Source organism: Lycium barbarum, chromosome 1, assembly GCF_019175385.1.
Source record: "Lycium barbarum isolate Lr01 chromosome 1, ASM1917538v2, whole genome shotgun sequence".
NCBI classification, from domain to species: domain Eukaryota; kingdom Viridiplantae; phylum Streptophyta; class Magnoliopsida; order Solanales; family Solanaceae; genus Lycium; species Lycium barbarum.
In genome coordinates this window covers 146,322,270-146,346,358 of record NC_083337.1, presented here as the reverse complement: position 1 = coordinate 146,346,358, position 24,089 = coordinate 146,322,270, and the positions used below count along the sequence as shown (strand labels likewise).

The 24,089-nt window shown below is 36.4% G+C and overlaps 2 protein-coding genes across 2 annotated transcripts; one reads left to right on the top strand and one right to left on the bottom strand.

Annotated features, from left to right (window-relative positions):
- Positions 1-3,367: 3,367 nt before the first annotated feature.
- On the top strand, positions 3,368-4,710 carry LOC132613562 (protein FANTASTIC FOUR 3-like). Its single transcript, XM_060327653.1, has one exon. The coding sequence runs from the start codon at positions 3,489-3,491 to the stop codon at positions 4,419-4,421; it is 933 nt and encodes a 310-aa protein (XP_060183636.1). The 5' UTR covers positions 3,368-3,488; the 3' UTR covers positions 4,422-4,710.
- A 1,514-nt stretch (positions 4,711-6,224) lies between these two features.
- Positions 6,225-7,599, bottom strand: LOC132615860 (uncharacterized mitochondrial protein AtMg00810-like). Its single transcript, XM_060330458.1, has 2 exons — positions 6,322-7,599; positions 6,225-6,242 (listed from the first exon to the last, which is right to left on the bottom strand). Exons 1-2 carry the CDS (start codon positions 7,597-7,599, stop codon positions 6,225-6,227), a joined length of 1,296 nt encoding a protein of 431 aa, XP_060186441.1.
- Between the last annotated feature and the right edge of the window lie 16,490 nt (positions 7,600-24,089).

The following is a 24,089-nucleotide window of genomic DNA, read 5'->3' as shown; positions in this document are numbered from 1 at the left end:
CATGCCTTTCCTCACCCTCATCTCCACCACCCTTTCCCACACTTTCACAGTTGTACCCATTCATCATTGACTAAAATTCTGTCTAGCCTTTTCCATATTCTTTTTCTCAGACTTCTATTGTTGCACCATGTGAAATTTGGCCTTGAAAAACCCAAGTCAGTCATGCCTGCAGTCTCCATAGTGCTAATAAAGTCAAGACTTTTATAAGCTCTATGAGGTTTGCCTCCAATATTCTCAGCAGCATCCATTATGACATTGAAGTCCCCACCTATACACCAAGGACCATCAATGTTATTGCTAAGGTTGTCTATGCAGTCCCATAGATTCCTTCTCTCACTAGTAGAACATTTGGCATATATAGTAGTTACAAAGGTGCTAGAGTCATTTTGATTTTCCTTAAGCTTAATAGTAAGATGTTACTCATGATCTTCCACAATTTCTGAATGATCTAAGTAGTTCCAAGAACACCAAATTTTCCCATTGCTATTAGAGAAGTAGTGATGAAAACCCAAAAGTCTTTTGTAACCATTGATTTTGTTTTTATCAACAAATGGTTCAAGTACAGCTACAAAAACCACTTTGTTAATGTTGATGAGTTTTTTGAGTCTGTGAATAGCCTTCTTGGACCTCACACCCCTAATGTTCCAAAATATTGTACTAATCATTGGAATGGGGGTTTGGGGCTTTTGTCTGACCCTTTGATCTTTTTGTGGAGGTTTGTTTTTTGAGTCTGTTTATCATCCTTTTTCCCTTTCTGTGGTTCTCCCTTTTTTGTAGTGGTTCCTTTTTGTTCTTTCCCTATATGCTCTTTATCCCTTTCTTTGACAGTCTTGTTGCTGTCATTCTGATCCTGTATATCCCTTCCTTTTTCTTTGTTATCCTGAATTTTAGGATTTTCAGTATCTATAATTTGATCTTTTTCCTTCTCCTCTTCATTCTTCTCCTCATTATGTCTACTGCAGCAAGTACTATCACAGTTTAGGTCTACATAAAGACTAATAGCCTTTTGCTTGTTTTCCCCTTCTGTAATACTCTTTCTCTGATTTTGAGAATCCTGTACTTCACTGCTATTTTTGTTATCTTGTTCTTGAGATTCTTTTTCTCCTTCTTCTTGGATGATTTCCTCTTGAGTCTTGTTGTTGGACTGCACTTCTTCTACTTCTTTTTCCCCATTTTCTTTGTCCCTCACAGGATCTTCCTCTATATTTGAGACAGTTTGTATGGTTCTTTTGTATCTCTTAACATTGTTGGTTGGAGCAACAACTTTGAATAATACAATGTTTTTCTTTTGGTGCATATTCTTCTTTTTGTTTTTCCTGGTTTTGTAGATCTTTTTCTCCTGATCGTTTATTTCCTCCTGCTCCTTTTCCCAAGCTTCTTCTTTTTGTAAACTGCTTTCCTTGTTGTTGGTCTCATTGTTATTCTCCTCCATCACCTCTTTTTGTTTGTCTTTCTGAACTTAGGGCTTATTATTCTTCTTTTTGTTCCTGCTAACCTCAATAAACTCTTCTATTTGTTCCTCTTCTTTGCTCATGTTGCCATTCTTTTTTTCCATATCCTCGTTTCCTTTAAAATCTTCAAGTTCTTCTTCTTTTTGCTCTTCTCCATTCTTTTCAGCTATACCATTCTGGTTCAAAGTAGAGGCATCTTTTTTGTTGTTATCCCTTAGCAATATTCTACATTCCATCATGTAATGTCCCAATTTTTTGCAGTGTCTACAGTATTTTGGGATACCTTCATATTCAATTTTTTTAGTAAACCCAGTTTGAGGTGCCTTATCATGTTGTAAACCAATATAGATACTATCTGGCAAAGCTTTCAATAGATCAATTTCCACCCTTATTTTAGCCATACTAGGTCTAGTACGAGCAATGATGGCAGCATCTAGAGATAAAGGAGTACCTATAGATTGAACAATTTGACTTAGATAATTCCAGTTGTGGAGATGAAATGATAAACCTGGTACCAGTACCCAAGCTGGAGCAATTGGAAGATCCACCTCCGGTTTGAAGTCCGGTGACCATTTCTGCAACCACATCTGCATTCCATCGATTTCAATTACTCTTCTGAACCAGACCGTCTTGAAATCTTCTTGATTTACCAGTTGGATGAAAACATTGAAGTTATCAAAAACCCCTATTGTCGCAGTTCCTTTAAGCTTAATCTTCTCTTTGAATTGAGATCGAATTTTGTCGATTTGGGGTCTAGCTTTGAGGAATTTTCCTACTAGTGTATAACTGCAATTCTCCGCCATTTGACCATAATAATCATTTGTCTGAAAGAGTACAACTGGTTTTCCGTTGTGATTGGATTGAGTAGCCTTTATTTGTGCTCTTTCAGCATAGGAGATTTTAGCCGGAATTCCATCTGTGTTTAGGTTCGGTTCCCCAAGGGGAATATTTCCCCCTGCAGGACTCGCCGGAAGTGAGCCTTCCGGCTGCTCCATTGAGGTGGAGCGTGAGCTCACTTTCCAAGAAAAGACCGTTAATAGCCGTTGACAGAAATTATTTTATGAGAGAGATGAGAGAGAAATATTTACTAAAAGGGTTTTTCTGATTCTTTTTATCGTATAAAGAATTCATTAATTGCATCCCTATTTAGGATTCCTCACTCTTAAAGTTCGCCTAAGACTTAGAATTAAAAATGAAAAAAATCTCATTCATCCTCAGCTCCTCCCAATCACTCCACTCTTTGGTGTTGCTTCTAAGAAATTTCAAACAACGTGGCATGTGATGTTTGGTGATACACATAGACATGAAACACCGATTTTGACTCTGAGAAAGTCTCAATCATGCATGAAGGAATGGTCCTTTTCTTATTTAATCTACTCCTATAACTTAAACCAAAAGTTGTTGAAGAGCTGTTTTCCTGTTCAAAAATATGTGGAAGAATCTTTTTTCATTTTCTGGTTATTTAATTAATTTGTTAGCCTTCTCTAGTAATTATTTGGCAAAATAGGAAAAAAGACAAATAAAAAATGGTTTAGTTTTAGGAGAAAATGTTGGCATTCATGCACCCTTATTAGTAATACAAATATATATGACTCACTTGGAGATTCTCATCAAGCACATTTATAAAATAAAATAAAAATATTGTCTGCAGAAAAGTACTCACGTTCTTTTTTTATTTTTTTTATTTTAATACCATATACTATGAATGGAATGAAATAGTCCCGAATATTTTCATTCATTTGAAAAATAATTTTTCTTTTTCATGGGTATGGGATCAACAGTTGTACAATTCAAGTGGTGCCAAACGCCCCCCCCCCCCCCCCCCCTCGCAAACACCCAACCCACCCACTGCACCAGCCACGCGCACTTTTGAGCACTACAAATTCAGACCGAACCCCTCACTTATCCCTCGTTCAGTTTTCAATCTTCTTTCGTTCTTACTTGTGCTTCACAACAGCAAAGAACAACAAAATTGTACTCCCTAGTAAAATTCAAATTCATATTCAAGATTCTTCCTCATCTAGAATTATTTTGACAATGTCAACCATAGTGTTTCAAGATTTGCAGTCATGTTGTGAGTCCCATATCATTGAAACAACTACCCTTAACCTCAAAGTACCAACCCCAACTCCTATTGTAGAAACCACTCTGCCTCATCTACAAAGCAATTTGGAAAATATTACTAATGAAAAATGCTGGAGTTCCCTTCAAAGTCTCTCCACCAACTCAAAGGAAAAGGAAAACACTTATGTTCACCCTTTATCCAAACGACACTCCTCATCATCAAGACTTAGCGAAAAAAGCCTTGCATTATGTACTGAAAATTTGGGAAGTGAAACGGGAACTGATCAAACTATTGAAAGCAGCATTTTCTCATTTTCCTCCCACGAGTCAAAAACAGAGAAATCGCCAACGTTAATACCAAAAACAGATACTCGAGTCGAATCACCATCATCTAATTATAATAAGCAGATCACTTATAATACTGAAAGCTGCCGAAAACTTCCACCTCCCTTGACAACCTTAAGAGGGTCGAAATCTCTACATGTTCGGCCACATAGAGAAGGTGGTAGGTTGGTCATCGAGGCTGTTGAGGCCCCGAAAATGCACACTTATTTTCAAGCTGAAAGAAGCAATGGCCGCCTTAGGCTCTGTTTCTTTAATGATGGAAGCTCTGCTTCAAATTTTGGAATGGAAACGACCGATGAAGAGAAGGAACAATTAAAAGTTGAAAACGACGTGTTTGAAAGTGAAAATAACGATGAGGAAGAAGAAGAAGAACGAGAAGATAAAGAAGAAGAAGAAAAAAATGGCATGTACATGAAACAGGACATGGATGGAAATAGTTATGATGTTGAGGCCGAAACTGGAAAAGTGAATTGTCAAAGGGTACGTAGGTGCAAGGAAGGCAGGCAAGGCAATAAGACATTTTGTGATTGGAGGAACCCTTTGTGCGTGGCTACTCCCTAAAGTTTTGTCTTTGGAACACTTCAATTTTCATTTCAAAAATTCGATCTTTTCTTTTTGCTTTTAAACCCTTTCTGTCACTCTTTATATATATATATATATAGACTTGTCCTTGTCCTCACTGGCGGAGCCAAGAATCACTAGCGAGGTTTAAATATAAAGAAGTAAGCAAACGAAGAAGTAAAAGGAATTCAATATCTACTATCTATACATAAAAAATAAATTTAACCTTATATATATACAGTGTAATTTTTCGCCGAAGTAAATCACCTTGCTTCTGTCTAGCTCCGCCCGCCCCTAGTTCTATGAGCTTGTGGATGTTAGTTATTAGCGTTAGTTTTTAACATGGCTTCCCAAAGTTCTCACAAGTTCCCATAAAGTTATATTGCACCCTTTATTTGGAGATAAAGAAATTCCTAGTACATTCGAAAGATCGTTAAGCAGATATTGCAAAGGGTGAAAATATGGGACAATAAGGATCATGTTAACTTGCAATAATTTACAAGGGCCTTGGAGATTTTGGACATTAGGTGCACAAGGCGAGCTTCATTTGTTTATTTTCGGCGATTGAAAATTTGGAATCAGAATTATTTTTCAGTACCACTGTTTGTTACCTTAAATTAAAAGGAAAAAAGATGAGGATAGAAATGGGTATTTTCAACTTTCCATGGGTGGATCTACGAAACTAGCTATCATAATTGCACATAATATCTTCAATTGGGATTATGTATGTATATAATTTGAATCCACTTATAACTCCATGGATCTTGTTTTGCCCAGTAAAATCATATAGGAGTACTGACATAGTCCTGCTAGTATAGAGTAATGATATCTGGACAGCAATGTGTTAATATCTAGTGAGAAAAAATGCAAGTAAATTACACAACCTCCAAATGCTTTGGGAAAGGAAAGCCGGGTTTATTTAAACCAAGTAAGAGCCCGTTTGAATTGGCTTATAAGTTGCTTATAACCTGTTTTCAGCTTTTTTAAGTGTTTGGTTGGCCAGCTTAAAGTCATTTTGTGCTTAAAATAAGCTCAAAAAAATAATTTGGCCCATTTGACTTAACTTATCTAAAGCAGCTTATAAGCTGAAAACAACTTATAAACTAAAAAACATAAATTAGACTACCCCAACTTATTTTTTTTAACTTATTGCAGCTTATAGGCATAAGTCCATCCAAACAGGCTCTAAAGCGTCAAAGTTAAGCAGTAGAGTTAAGGGGCTATTTCGAGAAAATAAAACTTTCAATCATTTATCTCTCTTTTAGTTATCATCTTTGTTTTCGCGTAGACAATATCCGAGTAACCTATCTCGTCATTGTTAATTGACTTCTTGTCATTCCTGTGTCTTATTTAATTGTTGATTTTCGTCTCACTTCTACTTTTGTATAATGAATTTTTAAAAGCTCAATGACTCATTAATCATTATTATGGGTAAATGTTCATGCTTTTGGCATTATATACAGATCATGCCATTTGTGAAGATTCTTTTTTTTTTTCTTTGTATGTGATGCGTTCAGGGCCTTCTTGTGAGTTGCTGTGAGTTGCCTATGTTTTATTATATACGTAACAAGGTAATAATCTGCTTGCATTAATCTTTGTCAACATGCATGTGTATATATACAAAGATTCTAGGTTATAATGAAGGTAACTAAATATACACCTAACCATAATGGTTCTTCTAATATATTTACATGGTGGCCTAGAATATTCTTCTAATATATTTACATCAATAAAGATGGTAACTAAATATTTACATAATATTCTAACACACCCCCGCAGTCGAAGCGGGAGGTTTGCGGACGCTTAGGTTGTCGCGAAAATCTTCAAATAGAACCAAGGGAAGACCTTTAGTAAATATGTCCGCGATCTGATAGCGCGATGGGACATGTAGGACACGTACATGACCACGAGCAACTTGTTCACGAACGAAGTGAATATCCATCTCGATATGCTTAGTGCGTTGATGTTGAATAGGATTGCCAGATAGATATATGGCACTAACATTATCACTGTACACCAATGTAGCCTTTCGTATTTGACAATGAAGTTCTAGAAGCACATTGCGTAGCCAACAAGACTCAGCAACAACATTGGCTACCCCTCGATATTCGGCCTCCGCACTAGATCGGGACATAGTGGCCTGCCGCTTGGCGGACCAAGAAATGAGATTATCACCAAGAAAGACACAATAACCAGAAGTCGAACGCCTGATATCCGGACAACCACCCCAATCTGCATTCGTATACGAAATGAGAGTGGTGGGTTTAGATGGATAAAGTTGCAAGCCATGATCAAGGGTGCCCTTAATATAGCTTACAATACGTTTGAGAGCATTCATGTGGACCTCCATCGGGTTATGCATGAATAGACAAATCTGTTGCACAGCATACGAAATGTCTGGTCTCGTGAACGTGAGATATTGCAATGCACCTGCCAGACCGCGATAAAGTGAAGGATCCTTAAATGGTGAGGTAGAGGTGGCACTTAACTTCGGTTTGGTGTCAACTGGCGTGGCACTTGGCCTACAAGACGACATGCTAGATCGTTCTATGATCTCTTCGGCGTACTTCTTTTGAGATAAAAATAAACTACTTGCATGACGAGTAACTGCTATTCCCAAGAAATAACTGAGTGGTCCCAAATCCTTCATAGCAAATTCAGAGTTGAGAAGTGTCATGATAGACTTGCGAAGATCATCAGAGGAGGTAGTTAAGATGATATCATCCACATACAAAAGAAGATACGTCATATCAATACCTTTTCGGTAGATGAACAGAGAATGATCTGACTTGCTGTGGGTGAAACCAATACTAGAAACATAGTCAGCAAATCGTTTGTACCAGGCTTGGGGAGCTTGCTTGAGGCCATATAAAGACTTCTTTAGTAAGCAGACATAGTCAGGATGTGTAGGGTCTCGGAAACCCACGGGTTGATGCATGTAGACAGTTTCCTCGAGTTCACCATGTAAGAATGCATTTTTCATATCAAGTTGGTGAATAGGCCAAGCATTAGAGAGAGCTATACTGAGAACAGTGCGGATGGTCGCCAGTTTCACCACTGGGCTAAAAGTATCACCACAATCCACGCCAACTTGTTGAGTTTTGCCATCACCTACAAGTCGGGCTTTATGCCTCTCAAAGGAACCGTCAGAGTGTTCTTTATGTCTAAAAATCCACATAGACCGCATAACATGCACATTAGGTGGGCGAGGCACTAACTCTCACGTCTTATTTTTAATAAGAGCGTTATATTCATCTTCTATAGTCATTTTCCAATTCGGGTCACGTAAGGCAGACACGAGGTTACGAGGAAGGGGAGATTTGGACGCATGAGTGATGAAGCTATATTTTGGGTTAGGCTTGCCAATACCATGTTGACTCCTAGTGATCGGTTTTTTGACTGGGAGAGGACAGTGGACTGTGGCGGACGGGGGCTAGACAGTGGGGCTGGCGGTAGCAGCTGAGGATGAGACAGATGTGGCTGTGGGTGGTGGGCTGCTAACAATATAGTCAAATGACAATACGGTGATCCGTAGATTCCTTTTTGTTTCTCACTCAGTGTTCTATATATTACTCGCATTGAAACCCAAATAAATTCATATTCGCGCTGGAGAATCCCACATCGTAGGGTAAATGCTCCCTTGAGCCCCTGATGTGCGGGTTATAGTTAGTTTTCACTCGGTTAACGTCAGGCTCATTAGGTTAAGCTTGATTTTTTGGTTTCGTCGCTGTACTTTGCGTTTGAAAAAAAACTACGGTCTTTGTCCTCCTGCTTGGGATTGTGACTCGACCCAAGCAACGAAAAAGCAAATTATTATTATATCCGTACTTGATTTGTTATACGTCATTGTTGGTGGAGAGTTCTTCTAAGCATTTTCTCCCTTCAATGTAGGAGCACATCAACGTAAATGATGCTAAAATTGGAAGCATTAGCCGCCATCAAAGTTTAAAGTAGCAAGTGCCCACGCAACATGGCAAAATATTAGGAAATCTCAAAATCTAAGAGTATAAAGAGTACCGTGTCGCATGAAAATGTCAAGAAACGAAAGTTTGATGTGTGAAGTGTGAACATTTTCATTAGTTGAGAAATGTGACAGATAGTGTCAAATTGCAAAGATTTGGGCGACTTTTGACTATATTTACATGACTATGTCTTTTATAGAAAGAAAATATTTTTCCCTAGGCCAGTAAGATAACGTGTACTCCATTTAAGAAATTTACAACCGCATCTAAGAGAATTTAACTTAGCCTTATATATGTTACCCTTATATCACAACAATTATGACTATTATTTCAACAATCATACATCACTTTAAAACAGTTTGAAAGAAAGAATAATAATAAACCTAAAAAGTCGTTCACTCAATCGTTTAAATTAAAAATACCCGTCGAATGTATAATATGTGTATAACTGTATGTATTAATATGTAAACTATGTATGACAACTAGAAAAAATAAACAATAAATTAATCTAAGCGGATATTTGGGTAAAGAGCCCCACTACAAGAAAAAATATATGTGACAACAATTTTTTTTTTTGTTTTCATAAATTGATTATTTTGTAAAAAGTACTTTTAGCAACAAACAAACAAAAAAATTTGTTGCATGAACTTTTCCCAACGACTGTTATTGCAACAAAGTGCAACAATTTTTTTTTGTTGCTAAAAGTATTTTTTACAACAATAATCAATACTATGGCAACAAAATTAAATTCTTTGGCAACAAAAAAATCATTTGTCAACAGTATAACTAAGTTATTGTCAAATATAAAACTTTTTGTTGCGATATCTATCCTTTCTTGTAGTGCCCTTAAAAGAATTTAGAGAAAGACCCCTTAAAAGAATTTCAGGCACAATAATCCTTGACATTCTAAATTTTGACGTCAAATAGTTTAGGAATTTTACGACACTGTATATTACTCAAGAGTTTAATTACATATATGCACTTTGAAAGTTTATTGTTTATGTTGAATACTATTAATGAAAAAAAGGAATATAAAATCAGTGTTTTCCTATGATGTTGACAAATTAAGAGATGTTATAGTATCCAACATTAGAGGATTGTAAAAAGGAACAAAAGTAGAATGTAAAAAACACAGCTTTTGTTGTGATGTCATAATGGGTTCAAAGTTTGAAAGCAATAGGACGAAAATTGGGGTATTAATTGTTTTTTTTTTTTAAGAAAGACAAGTGATTGCCGCCCTTTATTTATCACGAGTGATATCTATATTAAAGTATTCCCGCCGTCTCAAATTATTTATCACAGTTATTAAAATAGTTGTTTCAAATTATTTATCGTTTTAGGAGTTTAATGCACAATTTTTTTTTTCCATTTTACCCGTGGTAGAACTTTATCATTAATGGAGATGACACATAAATAGAGTAAATATTTAATGGAGATAGATTATAACTTAGACATAAATAAAAGTAAAGTTAGTCAAATACCCCTCCTAATTATTTTTTCTTAATGGTCGTGTAACCCAAAAAAAAAAAAACGATAAATATCTTGAGACGGAGGGAGTAATTAATACGATTGAGATTCTTGTCACCTCGTGGTTCTCTCCTTTGACCTAGCCATTATTTGTGTGATTGTCGGCCTTAATTTTCATAATACCATTTTCCGATTAAATAGCCAGTGAAGTGGTCTTTGGCAAACTCAAATCATACTTCCATTTCATATTTTCTTCCAACGAAAATGTGAACAGATTTTAGCAAAATAACAAACTACGATTAAATCGTTACAACATAGAGAGACTTACCTGGTGGCAAATTCTAATCACAGCGCACTTTGATTTTTTATATTTCCTTTTTCCTACAAATATTAGTTCCGGAAAATCTTTGGAGCTTAATGAAGTATAATCAATTATCAGTATAATCAATTATCACTGTGTGCGGAATTCTTGAGTTTTTTCTAGTCATTGTTTAAAGTAAGGTCAAGAAAATTAAGAGATATTTGGATCAAGTTAAACTCATTTAAGTAAACTTTCTTGCAGTTGCAATATCTGAAAACGTTTTACGTGGGATATGGATCAATAGCAACGCAAGTACTAGCTCCTCACGGATCTCACGTTTTAAAATTTACTGTTCTCAACTTTAAAAAGTTAACTTTATGAAATGTGGCCTTTTAATTCTCTAGAAAGTCCTTTTTACATACCTTGCTTTTTGGTATGATTCACCATTTTGGACGTCAAAGTATATTATTGTATAGTATTTTCTTTCCGCTCCTTTTCTTGGTGGAGGTTTTTTTTTCTTTTTCAAAGCTCATGTGTTCCGTGTTTAGCATACCTGCTAAGACTTGTCCACAACCCACCAAGGACTCATTAGTCTATGCATTTTCGATAAAGGCAGTACAAATTATTCGCCAAGAAAAAAGAGAGCTCATGTTATCCTTCGTGACAAAGCAAAGATAAAGAAAACAAATAGCAGGTTGGTGACAATTTGACGGGGGGCTCAAAGTTTCGTTCATCTATTTTCTTGTCCATATTTGATAAGTGAAGGTTGCTCAGTTACGTTGTTAAATCACCTCCATCCACGACTGGTAGGTCCAAGGTTTGAGTCACGCTGGAGAGAAAATGTGGAAACTCTACAAATCCTCTAAAATGGGGGTTTAAAAAATGAAACGTTTGTGACATACAATAAGAAGAGTTAACTTATATAGTCGACCTTAAATTAAAAATTGTTGGTGGCAGGGGCGGATGTACCAAGAGACCAGGGTGTTCACCCGAACACCCTGGACAAAAAATTACAGTGCATATTTAAGGTAAATTTTATGTGTTTATGTACATATATTAACTTTTGAACACCCTGAACATATATTACAGTGTATATTTAGGTTCAATTATTTTTTCGAACACCCTGAGTGAAAATCCTGAATCCGCCACTGGTTGGTGAATATATATAATGTGTGTATAGCTGTATATAATTAATGCATAATATAGAATCGCTTATTTGTGTAAAGACGCCAAATAATATATATACCCTTTTTCCTTACACTACTTTTCTGTTTTATTATCTGCGAAATTATTGGGCCCCGCAATAAATTTTATCATGGTAAAGAGAAAATATTCAAATCATGAAATTGTTTCCAAATAATTAATAAACTTTTTTTCCAATTTGTTCTTATAGTAAGTTGAATAATTTTTCGTTAGAATGATTTTACGTAGGGGAGTACATGGATCGGGTTGATTCGGATTTCTTAAACACCAAATCAAACCAATTGTGTCGGGTTTTTAAATTTATACACCAAACCAAACCAATAAAATTCGGGTTTTTCAACCTCGGGTTTTCTCGGGTTATTCGGGTTTTTTTTTCGGAATAATCTTGATACAAAACATATAACTTTTACGTCAAATATTTCTTTAGTCCTAGTAAGATACAACTATGTAATTAAGGTGTTTCATAAGAAAATAACACAAAATGTAAGAAGGGTGATGACATTGTATTAAAATATTCAACAAAAGATAATAAAATCGGTTAAAATAAATATTGCTAATTAATAAGCCATAAAGAAAATTACCATAATCTAAAAATACTAAGTCATACTAAGTACGACTAATAAGTATTAATTACATGACAAGAAAAAAAAAACTTAAGTTCTGTATTTTCACTCTCTAAACCAATTATGCAAAACTAAAGAATAGATATCCAACATTATTGTCATTTCTATGGGTAAATTGAAATTCTTTTGTTAGTATTAGTGTTAAGTTGGTTTTGGTTTGAACTTTATATGAGTTACTAACATCCATAAAATATAAAACTTATTCACATTCAAAATCATAAGTTCAAGCTTGAATAATATGATAATAGATGAAAAACTATGAAAAAAATTAAGAAATATTTATAAATTACATTACAAATAAATATTTTTATGTATAAAATATTTTAAAAATTGAATACATGTAACGTCGGGTTGGTTTGGTTCGGTTTGATTTGATTTTTTTTAGCTAAAACCAAACCAAACCAATTATGGTCGGTTTTGTTTTTCCAACACCAAACCAAGTCAAACCAAACCACTAGTCTAATTTTTTTCTCGATTTGACTCGATTTATCGATTTGGTGCGATTTATCGTTTTACTTTGTACACCCCTAATTTTACGTATCCATTCTTTTCCAAAATGAGAAAGAAATGTGGAATGCTGGAATATATATTCCATCGTTTTTATAAGAAAATGAAGGTCTTGTAGCATTTTTTCTACGTTCCAAATTAACTTCGTAAGGCTACTAAGTGGAAGTATGCAGATCTCTTTTTATCACAAGGCCAAGTACCCAAGATGGGATCAGAATTCAGAAAGACATGGTTTACTATTTTGTCATGAAAAGCAAACTATTTTTATTTCAAAGACCCCACCAATTATGAATCTATTTTTCAAAAAGGAAGATGTATGTCTGCTCTGTCTTATTCATCCCTGTCTATTGTGTCACTTTATTATGGATATTTTCCTTCAATCCCCTTTTCCCACCTTCTTTCCCTTCATGCCATACACATGGTACAATCATACCTAACCTGCAAAGACTAAAAATCCAACTGATATTTCTCCCGGACATCCCAAATCCGTCTTCCCATCCAAAATAAAAATCTTTACATTGCAAAACAGGAAAAAGACGTCCAACAGTTATTTCTGCCTGTGTCTAATTATATCTCCTGTTTGAAGGCGGGATGAAAAGTAGGGTGTCAATGGTACTGTTCGTGCGGTTGTATTATAAAATTTATACCATATTAATTTTTCGGTTATTTGATTTTGTAGAACCAAAATTAGATTTTTTCTAAACCGTCTCACCATCTCGGTTTCTCTTTGGTATCGGTTCGATTCGATTCGGTTATTTTATTTTTTTATTTTTTGAAAGAACATCATGTTATAGCTAGTAAAAGTTAAAGCCACGATGTCATGCATACTTCTATAGGACTTTTGGTAAAAACTCTCTAGACATTTTTACTGTTTAAATGGTGATGAATTAATAAAATATGAAAGACGACACTAATAAAGATTGATCCCACTATGCTATAGTAGTGTAAAATAATGTTAAGCAAAGACAAAAAGTATTACTGAGATCGCACGAGGGGACAAAAATCAATCAAGATGAGACTCATGAACTGAGTTTACTAAGCTTAAGTATCCAATAAGATAAATTTAAAATCATTCAAGAGGAAAGATATCTAATACTTTATAGCCTTCTATCCAAGATCATTGAAATAACATGTAGCTTATAAGCTAGTTACTACTCAAGATCTTAAAATTAATTTAATTTCAATAGGAGTAGCATAATAGGTTTTAGAGTTGGAACATTAGGTGTTAATTATGTTGCCGGCTTAAAATCATTTTCATCATCCCGAACCCAAGGCGAAACTTTTAATATTTTATTATATTTAAATTTAATATATAGAATATATTTTACACATAAAAACTAATTCGGTACGGTTCGGTTTTTTTTCAGTTTATTTTTATAAAATTAAAAACCAACCTAATTATTGGTACGGTTATAAATTTATATAAAAACTATCGCTTTTATTAAAATAAATCTAAAAATTGATTCGGTATGATATGATTCGGTCGGTTAACTCGATTTGTTGAAAACTATTGATACTCCTAATGAAAAGAATGGATCAAAATAAAATATAGCAAGCTTTTAGGTTGGTAGACTTTTAAAAGAGTGTATAAGATACCTTAAACTAATTCTAGATAAGAAAAGATAAAAATAATACTATGTCATACAAGACATATTTCAAGTTCACGAAGCGCATCCTTTTGCACTTGATGTAGCCCAATGGACTAATTGGCGCCAAAACAAATAATATGTACTATGGTTTTGGGATGTGATATGATAGTACCAAAACCTCAATGAGGTAACACTCATGATAGACGGATAGGAAAGGATGATAAGAGTTGGTCTAGGAGAAAAACTTACAGACTTCTAGGCTTTGCAAACTTTCAAAAAAAAATAAAAAAATACATACGATATTTTAGGCTAATCTCATATTGAAAATTAAAAAAAAAAAAAAGAAACAACAAAGTCAAATGGTACACCCGTTTTTGGGCTCTACCCCGTCTGACCATAAATTTAGGGAGCATATTTTGAAGATTTATTTTTAAATCTTTGTTTGGTCATAAAATTTTGACAGATTTTGAAAACAAATCTTTAAATTTTAAATTCTGGCTCAAACCTGTTTTTGGGATTAGATCTATGTTTTGGTATTTTTAAAACTTTTAAAAACTACCCCAAACTTTTGTATTTTATACAAAAAACTCCATCTATTTATGACACCATCTAATTCTATCTATCATGTTCCTCCATCAAAGCCGTATCTATCATATTTTCATAATTAAGTAGTCTCTTCTATAAAGTGAATGATCTAAGTTATGCCCAAAATAGTAGAAATAGGAAATATTGCTCTGCCAACTGTAGAAATCCGTTCCGAAGATAAAAATGAATTTTTGTATTGTAATTTGAATTGTAGTAGCTAGTAAATGTGTTATTAGCAGTTGTTATTAAAATATCATTTTTCTAAAATTTGAGATTAACAAGTATGTATGGTTGGGTATTCTTGATAGTTTTTAGAACTTATGGGTATAAGTAATTTTTCATGTTCCCCAAAATAAAAAGTGAAATATTTTGAAAAACTATGGTCAAACACATTTTCAAAACTTGAAAAACTTAATTTTGAAAAATTTCACCCAAATTAAATTTTTCAATTTTTTTTTTTTTTTTTTGGGAATCTATGGCCAAACGCTGGCCTAATGATAGGGAAAGATACTACTATTTGTGCATCAACTAACTACAATCTCTGACCAAACTTTTGACTTCACCAACCTAGCCTTTACCCATGAAACATGTTAGAGCTGGACTGGCAACACAAGGAATTTGGAGGGTCTTAGTTCAATATTTGATGGGAGAATATTTTGTCTAAGCCATGTCGAATACTGCTTGTTGATTGGGAAACATTCATAGGCAGCCGCTTGAGTAAAAATTAGGTGACTTTGAAGGACATTCTGCTTCTCCACCACAGACATCTAAATCATTTCTTCCCAACTCCATGCTTTTCTTTGACTTAAATGCAGCAAACAGCCATAGCGTATCCTGTATCATAAAGATATGATTAGCAAAAAACAAAAAAAATAAAAATATGAAGATATGACTAACCATATATCCAATAACAAGTACAAATAACTAGTGATTGTTATAATACCGGCCAGATATCATAATCCATGTACAGCTTAATCATAAACCAAAAGACTCCAAGTCTCTACACAAAACTGCAGTCACTTGGAATCAGAGTATAAATTATGAGAACATCTTTACATTTTAACAACCTTACATCATATTCCTTAGATAAAAAAACTCACAATTTTAAACCTTGGAAGTTATATAAACTAGAACTACTCAACAATTTACAATTTAAACATCAGAATGGTTCTCAGTGTGCATTTCTTAGCAATAGGAATAAAAGACTATAATCAAGACACTAATTGTGTCTAATCCAACAAGTCGTTTAACACACTTTGTTTGTGCTCCCAACTTTCTTGAGTTTCCTGATTTGCATCTCAAGATTGATATTCATGTGACCAGAGAATATACTTACCTCTTTGGAGATTCACAAACAGCTTGGGAAAAGAACTTGACATTAGAAGAAGAACAACAAGAAGAAGAAGAACTTGACATTAGAAGAAGTAGAAGAAGAAGAAGAATTCCATTGCATATTTATATTACAGCAATCCTTCTACAAGCAAGAATGGGACGAATTAACACTTGATTCATTCAACTGATACTAGAAGTATATTAAAAGTATTATTAAAATGTGCTACATTAATCTGAGGTGGTTACAAAAGGATGACAATGAAGAGGTTATAAGAGGATAAAATACAATAAAAGTTCACATTGGTCAACAGTCCAATTAATTAGAGACTCTGGCTTCCCTCTGCACTCTAAAATTCAGCAACACTATGAGCGACTAGCGCAGATATTAGAAAGCGTGCAGTTAATTTTCCATATAATCTTTTCAGGTGAATGATGCGATACCAAAGCAAACTACTAGTGCTTCCTCAAGCACCTGTTAGGATTGGAAAAGTCTTCTATTCATAACCGGAACAGAATTACAATAGGAGGAGCAACTCTCACACTCAACTATTACAAAAAACCAATCCTAAACTTAATACCTATATCTCACTCAAGTGTTTTCCTTACTGTTTTTCTCTCTTGCTCTTGGTGATGCTACAAATGATAGAAGGCTTCCCTATTTATAGGAATGAAATGAACCTATTGATGTCATTTGTGACTCAAGCAAGGACTTGACAATTTGCCAAATACAAGGAAGATGTTTTCTTCCTTATAACAAGGAATATGTTTTCTTCCTCAAAACAAGGGAAATGTTTTCTTCCTTAAAATGAGGGAGATGTTTCCTTCCTCAAATTATGGGATGGACCCAACAAATCTCCCCCTCCAGTCCCATACACCTGAAGGAGAGTACACTGGCTTTTAGTTTGAGTGTATGCCGACAAGTTCTTGGCACAATTCGAACTTGTCTCTCGGTACCACCTTGGTCAGCATGTCTGCAGGGTTGTCGTTTGTGTTGATCTTGGAGAGCTTCAGTTCATGTTGCTCGACTGCTTCTCTGAGCCAGTGATATCAAACGTCAATATGTTTTGTGCGTGAGTGGTACCTCGAGTTTTTGCTGAGATCCATAGCGCTTTGACTATCACAATGAATTGTGTATTCTTCTTGTCGGAAACCCAGTTCTTGAAGGAAACGTTTCAGCCACATAAGCTCCTTCCCAGCTTCAACTGCGGCAATGTATTCGGCTTCTGTGGTTGATAGTGCTACACACTTTTGTAACTTGGATTGCCATGACACAGCTCCCCCTGCAAATGTGAATATATAACTCGAAGTTGATTTCCTGCTATCATAATCTCCTGCCATGTCAGCATCAGTGTAACCTTCCAAAATCGGCTTAGCTCCCCCATAGCACAAACATAGTCTGGATGTACCCTTCAGGTACCATAGTATCCACTTGACAGTTTCCCAATGTTTTCGTCCTGGATTTGATAAGTATCTGCTCACAACACCGACAGCATGAGCAATGTCTGGCCTTGTGCACACCATTGCATACATCAAACTTCCAACTGCTGAAGAGTAGGGCACTGCTTTCATCTTCTTCTTTTCTTCTTCGAAGAAGGACAACTTTCCTTGCTCAACTTGAAGTGATTTGCTAGTGAAGTACCAACAGGCTTGGTATTTTTCATGTTGAACCTTTTGATCACGCGTTCAACGTATTCCTCTTGTGACAAGAACAACTTATTTGCCTTTCGATCATGAATGATTTTCATGCCCAAGATATGTTGTGCAGGGCCTAAGTCTTTCATATCAAAGAACTTAGACAAATCTTTCTTCAAGTTGTTGATCATAGTTGCATCCTGGCCTACAATCAGCATATCATCCACATAGAACAGAAGGATGATAAATTTTCCATCGGGGAACTTCTTCAAGTACACACAATGATCTACAGTTGTTCTTTTGTATTGATGTTTCAGCATGAATGAGTCGAACTTTTTGTACCATTGCCTTGGGGCTTGTTTGAGACCGTAGAGACTCTTCCTTAACTTGCAAACGAGATGCCCTTTCTTTGGGATTCGGAAACCATCGGGCTGCTCCATGTATATTTGTTCCTCCAAATCACTATACAGAAAAGCTGTTTTCACGTCCATCTGCTCAAGTTCAAGATCCATACTTGCCACCAATCCGAGAACCACTCGGATAGACATCATCTTCACAACCGGCGAAAAAATCTCATCAAAGTCGATTCCTTCCTTCTGTTGGAAACCTTTGACTACGAGCCTTGCCTTGTACTTCACGATATTTCCGCTAGTATCTTTCTTGAGCTTGAAGACCCATTTGTTCTTCAAGGCCTTCTTTCCCGGAGGAAGTTTCACCAACTCATATGTTTGATTCTTTTGTAAAGAATTCATTTCTTCCTCCATGACCTGTCGCCAATTGGATTTTTCACGATGAGATTGAGCTTCTTGAAAGCTCTCTGGCTCCCCCTCGCTGGTAAGAAGGATCCATTCTGTTGGCGAGTATGACCTTTGAGGGATTAACCCTCGTACAGAACGTCGAACTTGATTATTTCCAGCTGCGTCTTGGGGTGAAGGCTTCCCCTGCTCAAGAATTTCTTCGTTTTGATCATCATCAACATCTGCCGGATCAATGTTTTCTTGTTCATCATGGACATTATCATGAAGTTCCTCGTTGTTGAGAGGAATGTGTGGTGATTCAGGGACATCATCTGGAGCATGATAACTTCATTGCTTGTTGACTGTTGGAGCACACTCATGAAACTGGTTTTCATGGAACACGACGTCTCTACTTCAAATCACTTTCTTCATTTCGGGATCCCACAACCTGTATCCGAACTCTTGATCTCCATAGCCGATAAAGATACACGGAGTTGATCTGAGATCAAGCTTCTGCCTCAACTCCTTGGATACATGCACAAATGCCTTGCACCCGAACACTTTCAAGTGAGAATATGAAATATCTTTCCCAGACTATATCTTTTCTGGAACTTCAAAGTTCAATGGGACTGAAGGTGACCTGTTTATAAGATAACAAGCTGTCAGAACAGCTTCGCCCCAGAATGGGTTTGGCAGTTTAGCCATACTGAGCATGCATCGGACTTTCTCAACAATAGTGCGGTTCATTCTTTCAGCTACACTGTTATGTTGTGGTGTTCGTGGCACCGTTTTCTCATGTCTGATCCCATGTTTAGCACAATATGCCAAAAACTCCCGGGAAGTGTACTCGCCTCCATTGTCGGATCGAAGGCATATCAGCTTCTTTCCAGTCTCCCTTTCTACCATAGCATGGAATGTCTTGAAACGATCAAATACTTGATCCTTCGATTTGAGACAATAAGTCCAAACCTTCCGTGATGCATCGTCGATGAATGTCACGAAGTATTTGCTACCACCAAGAGATTCTTCTTCAATGGGTCCACACACGTCAGAGTGGACAAGGCTCAGCAACTCAGAACGATTCTTTCTGGTGGAACTGAAAGAAACTCTATGTTGTTTCCCGAATAAACAGTGATCACAGGGATCCAAAGTTACGTCTTTATCTATTGAGATGGCTTCTTTCTTTGCAAGAGTCGTCAATCCCTTCAGACTCATGTGGCCCAATCGTCTATGCCACAAGTTTGGCGATGTCTCTTCTTCAACTGCATTGAGACTCGGTCGATACAACTTTACGTTGGTTTTGTAAAGAGTACCACAAATATGTCCTCTAGCAATAACCATAGAGCCTTTGGACAGCTTCCACGTACCATCCTTGAACAAATTTCCATACCCCTGTTGATCCAGAGCTACTCCTGAGATCAGATTCAATCTCAGATCCGGAACATGACGAACCTCTTTTAACACAAGTGAGCTTCCATTGCTGGTTTTTATGTGCACATCACCAATGCCAACAATGCTCGAGAAACTGGTGTTGCCCATCTTCACAACACCGTGGTCTCCAGATTTATAAGTACTGAACAAATCCCGGTGTGGAGTGGCATGGAATGATGCAGCAGTATCAATCACCCACTCAATATCATTTGTGCCCACGTGTAGGCATGCTTCCTCTCCGCATGTAACAAGTGCAATGTCTGGTGACACGGTGACCATGGTCTCACCATCTTCCTTGCTCGAACTCTGGTTAGTTTGAGGCTGCTCCCGTTTAAGCTTTCGACACTCCACCTTCTTGTGTCCATAGTTGCCACAATAGTTACAATAGCCCTCGAACCAAGTGTTGGTATCGACAGCTTTCCCCGCTCTCGTGATCTCCCTCGAACTTGAGATCTTCCTCTACTTTGACCTCGACCTCTACCTTTTCCTCGGCCTCTTCCTCTACCTCCGTTGCGTCCACTATTTTCAGAAACAAGGGCATATGATTGATCTACCCCAGATTCTTTTCTTCGCGATTCCTCGTTTATTAAGGCGTATGTGACCATCTGCATGGTCACCTTACCATTGGGGGCGGAATTACTGAGAGTGATGACAAGAGTCTCCCAGCTATCAGGTAGAGAACTTAGGAGCAAGATTGCTTGCTCCTCATCTTTGAGAACCCATTCGGCTGCACTTAGCTGGTTCACGAGATCTTGGAACTGACTTGTGTGTTCTGTGACAGAGGTACCGCTACGTAGCTTGTGATTTACCAATCGCCTCATCAACAATGTTTTGTTTCGATCCGTTTTTGCTTGGTACATGCTCCTAAGCTTTTCCCAAAGTTTGTAAGCACTCGTTGCCTGCGCGACATGATGGAATACACTATGGTCAATCCACTGTCGAATTTGTGCGACCGTTTTCCTATTCATTCTTGTCCATTCTTCGTCTGTCTTCTTGTCGGGTTTGGCACCTTTATTTTCGAGCGGCTCGGCTAAATCCTTCAAATTTAACAAGTCCTCCATACGAGGTTTCCACATGTTATAATTTGAGGATGTTAGCGAAATCATGGTATCCGATGATGATTTCTCCATGATAAAGTGCACCTAATCTGCTTGTACTGGAATGTGGAAGCAGAATCAGGCAAAACGGGACTCACGGTTGAATCCGGAATGGTCGAAAACCTAGGGAACCGATCTGACCAATCTGAAAACCGGACAAAAACAGAGTGAACCGGGCTGCACGAATTTAAACCGAACCGGGCCGGTTTAACCACTGGCTAGTTGAAAGAGTTAACAAAAGGATGATGTGGCAATTGGACTTTAACCAGATCTGGTTCTGGTCAAACGGGTTGGTCTGGACAAAACGGGTCAGGTCGGACGGGTTACTGGGTCATATCGGGTTTCTCCGGTCGTCTTCTCCGGCGAGCTGGTGGCCGGAAGGTGGCGGAGCGGTGGCGGCGATGGTGGACAGAGAAACTTTGACTGGACTTTTGGAGGCCTTCCGGTGGTCGAAAAATTTCGAAAAATATATATTCGGAATCCTCGGAATGAGATCTTTCTAATGGTATACTCAGAGCACAATTTTGGGACAAAAAAATTTTGACTGAAAATTTTACGAAACTTTAAAAGATTGGCCTGGAAGATTAACCAAGCTCTTGATACCACTTGTTAGGATTGGAAAAGTCTTCTATTCATAACCGGAACAGAATTACAATAGGAGGAGCAACTCTCACACTCAACTATTACAAAAAACCAATCCTAAACTTAATACCTATATCTCACTCAAGTGTTTTCCTTACTGTTTTTCTCTCTTGCTCTTGGTGATGCTACAAATGATAGAAGGCTTCCCTATTTATAGGGATAAAATGAACCTATTGATGTCATTTGTGACTCAAGCAAGCACTTGACAATTTGCCAAATACAAGGAAGATATTTTCTTCCTTAAAACAAGGAATATGTTTTCTTCCTCAAAATAAGGGAAATGTTTTCTTCCTTAAAATGAGGGAGATGTTTCCTTCCTCAAATTATGGGATGGACCCAACAGCACCTTCATGAAATGATTATGCAAAAGACAGAAGAAAGTAAAGACTGAGATTAGATGGTGAAAAACAGATTAAAGCTCAGTCAGTGGCTATGAGTAATACACATCATTGCACATAATTTTGAGTCTTAGGATCTTTCAAGTTGATGCTAGATTCTAATGGATTTGAGTTCTGGGTAAAGAACTTGCATTATGCACAACTTAGGTACATGTTGGAAAGTTATCTAAATAGACCTATAATCTCTCAAATTCATGAGATTTAGGAAATAATAAAACACAAGAGAAGTTTAGAATTACTGGTGGAAGCATTCAAGAATTTTAGAATTCTCCGCACAATGTTGCCTGTAACTTCTTCAGGTCTACTGCCAAGAGAAGTTCAGCAATGCGAAAGACTACACAGGCAACGGGATTTCCCCTTATAGAAGAACCACAGTTCTGAAAGTCTTAAGTCATAATCTAATCGGATTCTTGAATGCTTGAAACGAGAGGGTGGAGGTTAGCACAGATATGTAGACCACCTAATTGTGAAATATGGGTCACAGGTTTGAGTCACGAAAGCAGGCCTCCATTCTAGCAAGAACCGAAAACCATGACTAGCAAGGCCATTTACACTGGACTGTTAATATATATGAACATTCATGGCCTGAAGGTGATAAGAATAAATAAGTTGGTAACTGTACGTCTATTGACAAGCTATGTCCAGTCTGCAGAATAACTTCAGAAGCCATCCAGTATAGCGTACCTTTCATTGACATAGTACCAGTCATAATAGCTAGCCTAAAGCGCGCAGTATAAAAATTCTTTTTTTTTTTTTTTTAAAGCAAAAGTCCGCCCTTGGTGGAGTTGGGGTTCAAGGCTTATGAATAACTAGTTTGAGAGCTTCATCAGAGAATGTAGTATGACAATTCAGTTGTCAAGAAATATCTCAAGAAGCAAAAACAAAATGAATAAGGCAGCAAAATCAGAAATGCCCATACCAATCCAACAACCTTCTTTCATACACCAAAATCAGAGATAGTTTGATGCAGCCTTTAGTGTCAACTAGTACGTTTGCTCCCTAGATGAATTGAAACACATATCTCATTGGATTCAGTATGCCATGGAGACATGTATGGAGTAAGGCAAGTTAGAATATCCAATATCTAACAATATTGAACGAAAGAAAGTGCATAATCCCATTCTTGTGTAAGTAGTCTAGTCCTAATAATTGCATGGTCTACATTCTTTTCACCTGACTAGCCAACAAAGATAGAACAAGAAGAATTCAGGAACTTAAACGGCAACACTGTGGTTCAATAAGCATATGTTCTAATTCCAGTTGCATCAGGTTAAGGGGCATGGCAATAAACAGCTAATGGTACAAATGGCAAGCAAAGATGTTGCTCCCAAACGCACACGCAAGTATACGTGGTCGTACAAATAATATAGGATTTTAAAGTCCAGATATCGTACCCACAGGGACTTATGATTAACTATTTACTAAATTAAACTAATGCTAATTAACTAAACAAGAATTAAATCCAAAGATATAATTATCAACTAACTAGAAATACGAGGAAACAGATAATGAACTTCAACCAAGAAAGATTGGATTTTTATGAGAGAAGAGATAGATCTAGGGTTAAGACACTGACAATCCATTTGAAACTTCCAATTGTTATACCTATTTTATTTCATGGGTTACTAGTTGGGCTGACCTAGAATCTTTAACCCTCTAATGAAGAAGAAAGCATTTTGTTGTACTTGCAAGAAATGAATTGAAAAGCATGCTTATTTTGGGTCACCAAAGGTTATTAAGCTTATTTATTTAGTTTCTTGGAGTACTGTACTTTTTTGGACCACCAATCCATAGCTGTTATTTAGATCGTATATGGATTGTACTTGCATTATACACCTCACTACCTCTTTTTTTAGTAAGTAAATTTCACTTTCAAACAACAGTATTTCAACAAAGAATCCATTTGATTTTTTTTTTCTTTTCAATATTTTATTTAGGAGCCGTTTGGCCATGATTTGAAATCATGGGATGAAATCACGAGATGAAATCATGTTTGAACATGTAATTTGAATTTCTGAAGTTGTATTTTTTTTATAGACATAAAAATTCCACAAGTTGTGCAAACCATCAAAATTTTCCCAATTCTTATACAATTTTATCAAATGAGCAAGTCATAGTTCATAACAAATTAATACGCTACTAGAAATCCTTTCTAAAAAATA

Bases quoted from the DNA above. Each gene is read 5' to 3' on its own strand.
- LOC132613562 (XM_060327653.1), top strand. From the start codon at position 3,489: ATGTCAACCATAGTGTTTCAAGATTTGCAGTCATGTTGTGAGTCCCAT.
- LOC132615860 (XM_060330458.1), bottom strand. From the start codon at position 7,599: ATGTGGATTTTTAGACATAAAGAACACTCTGACGGTTCCTTTGAGAGG.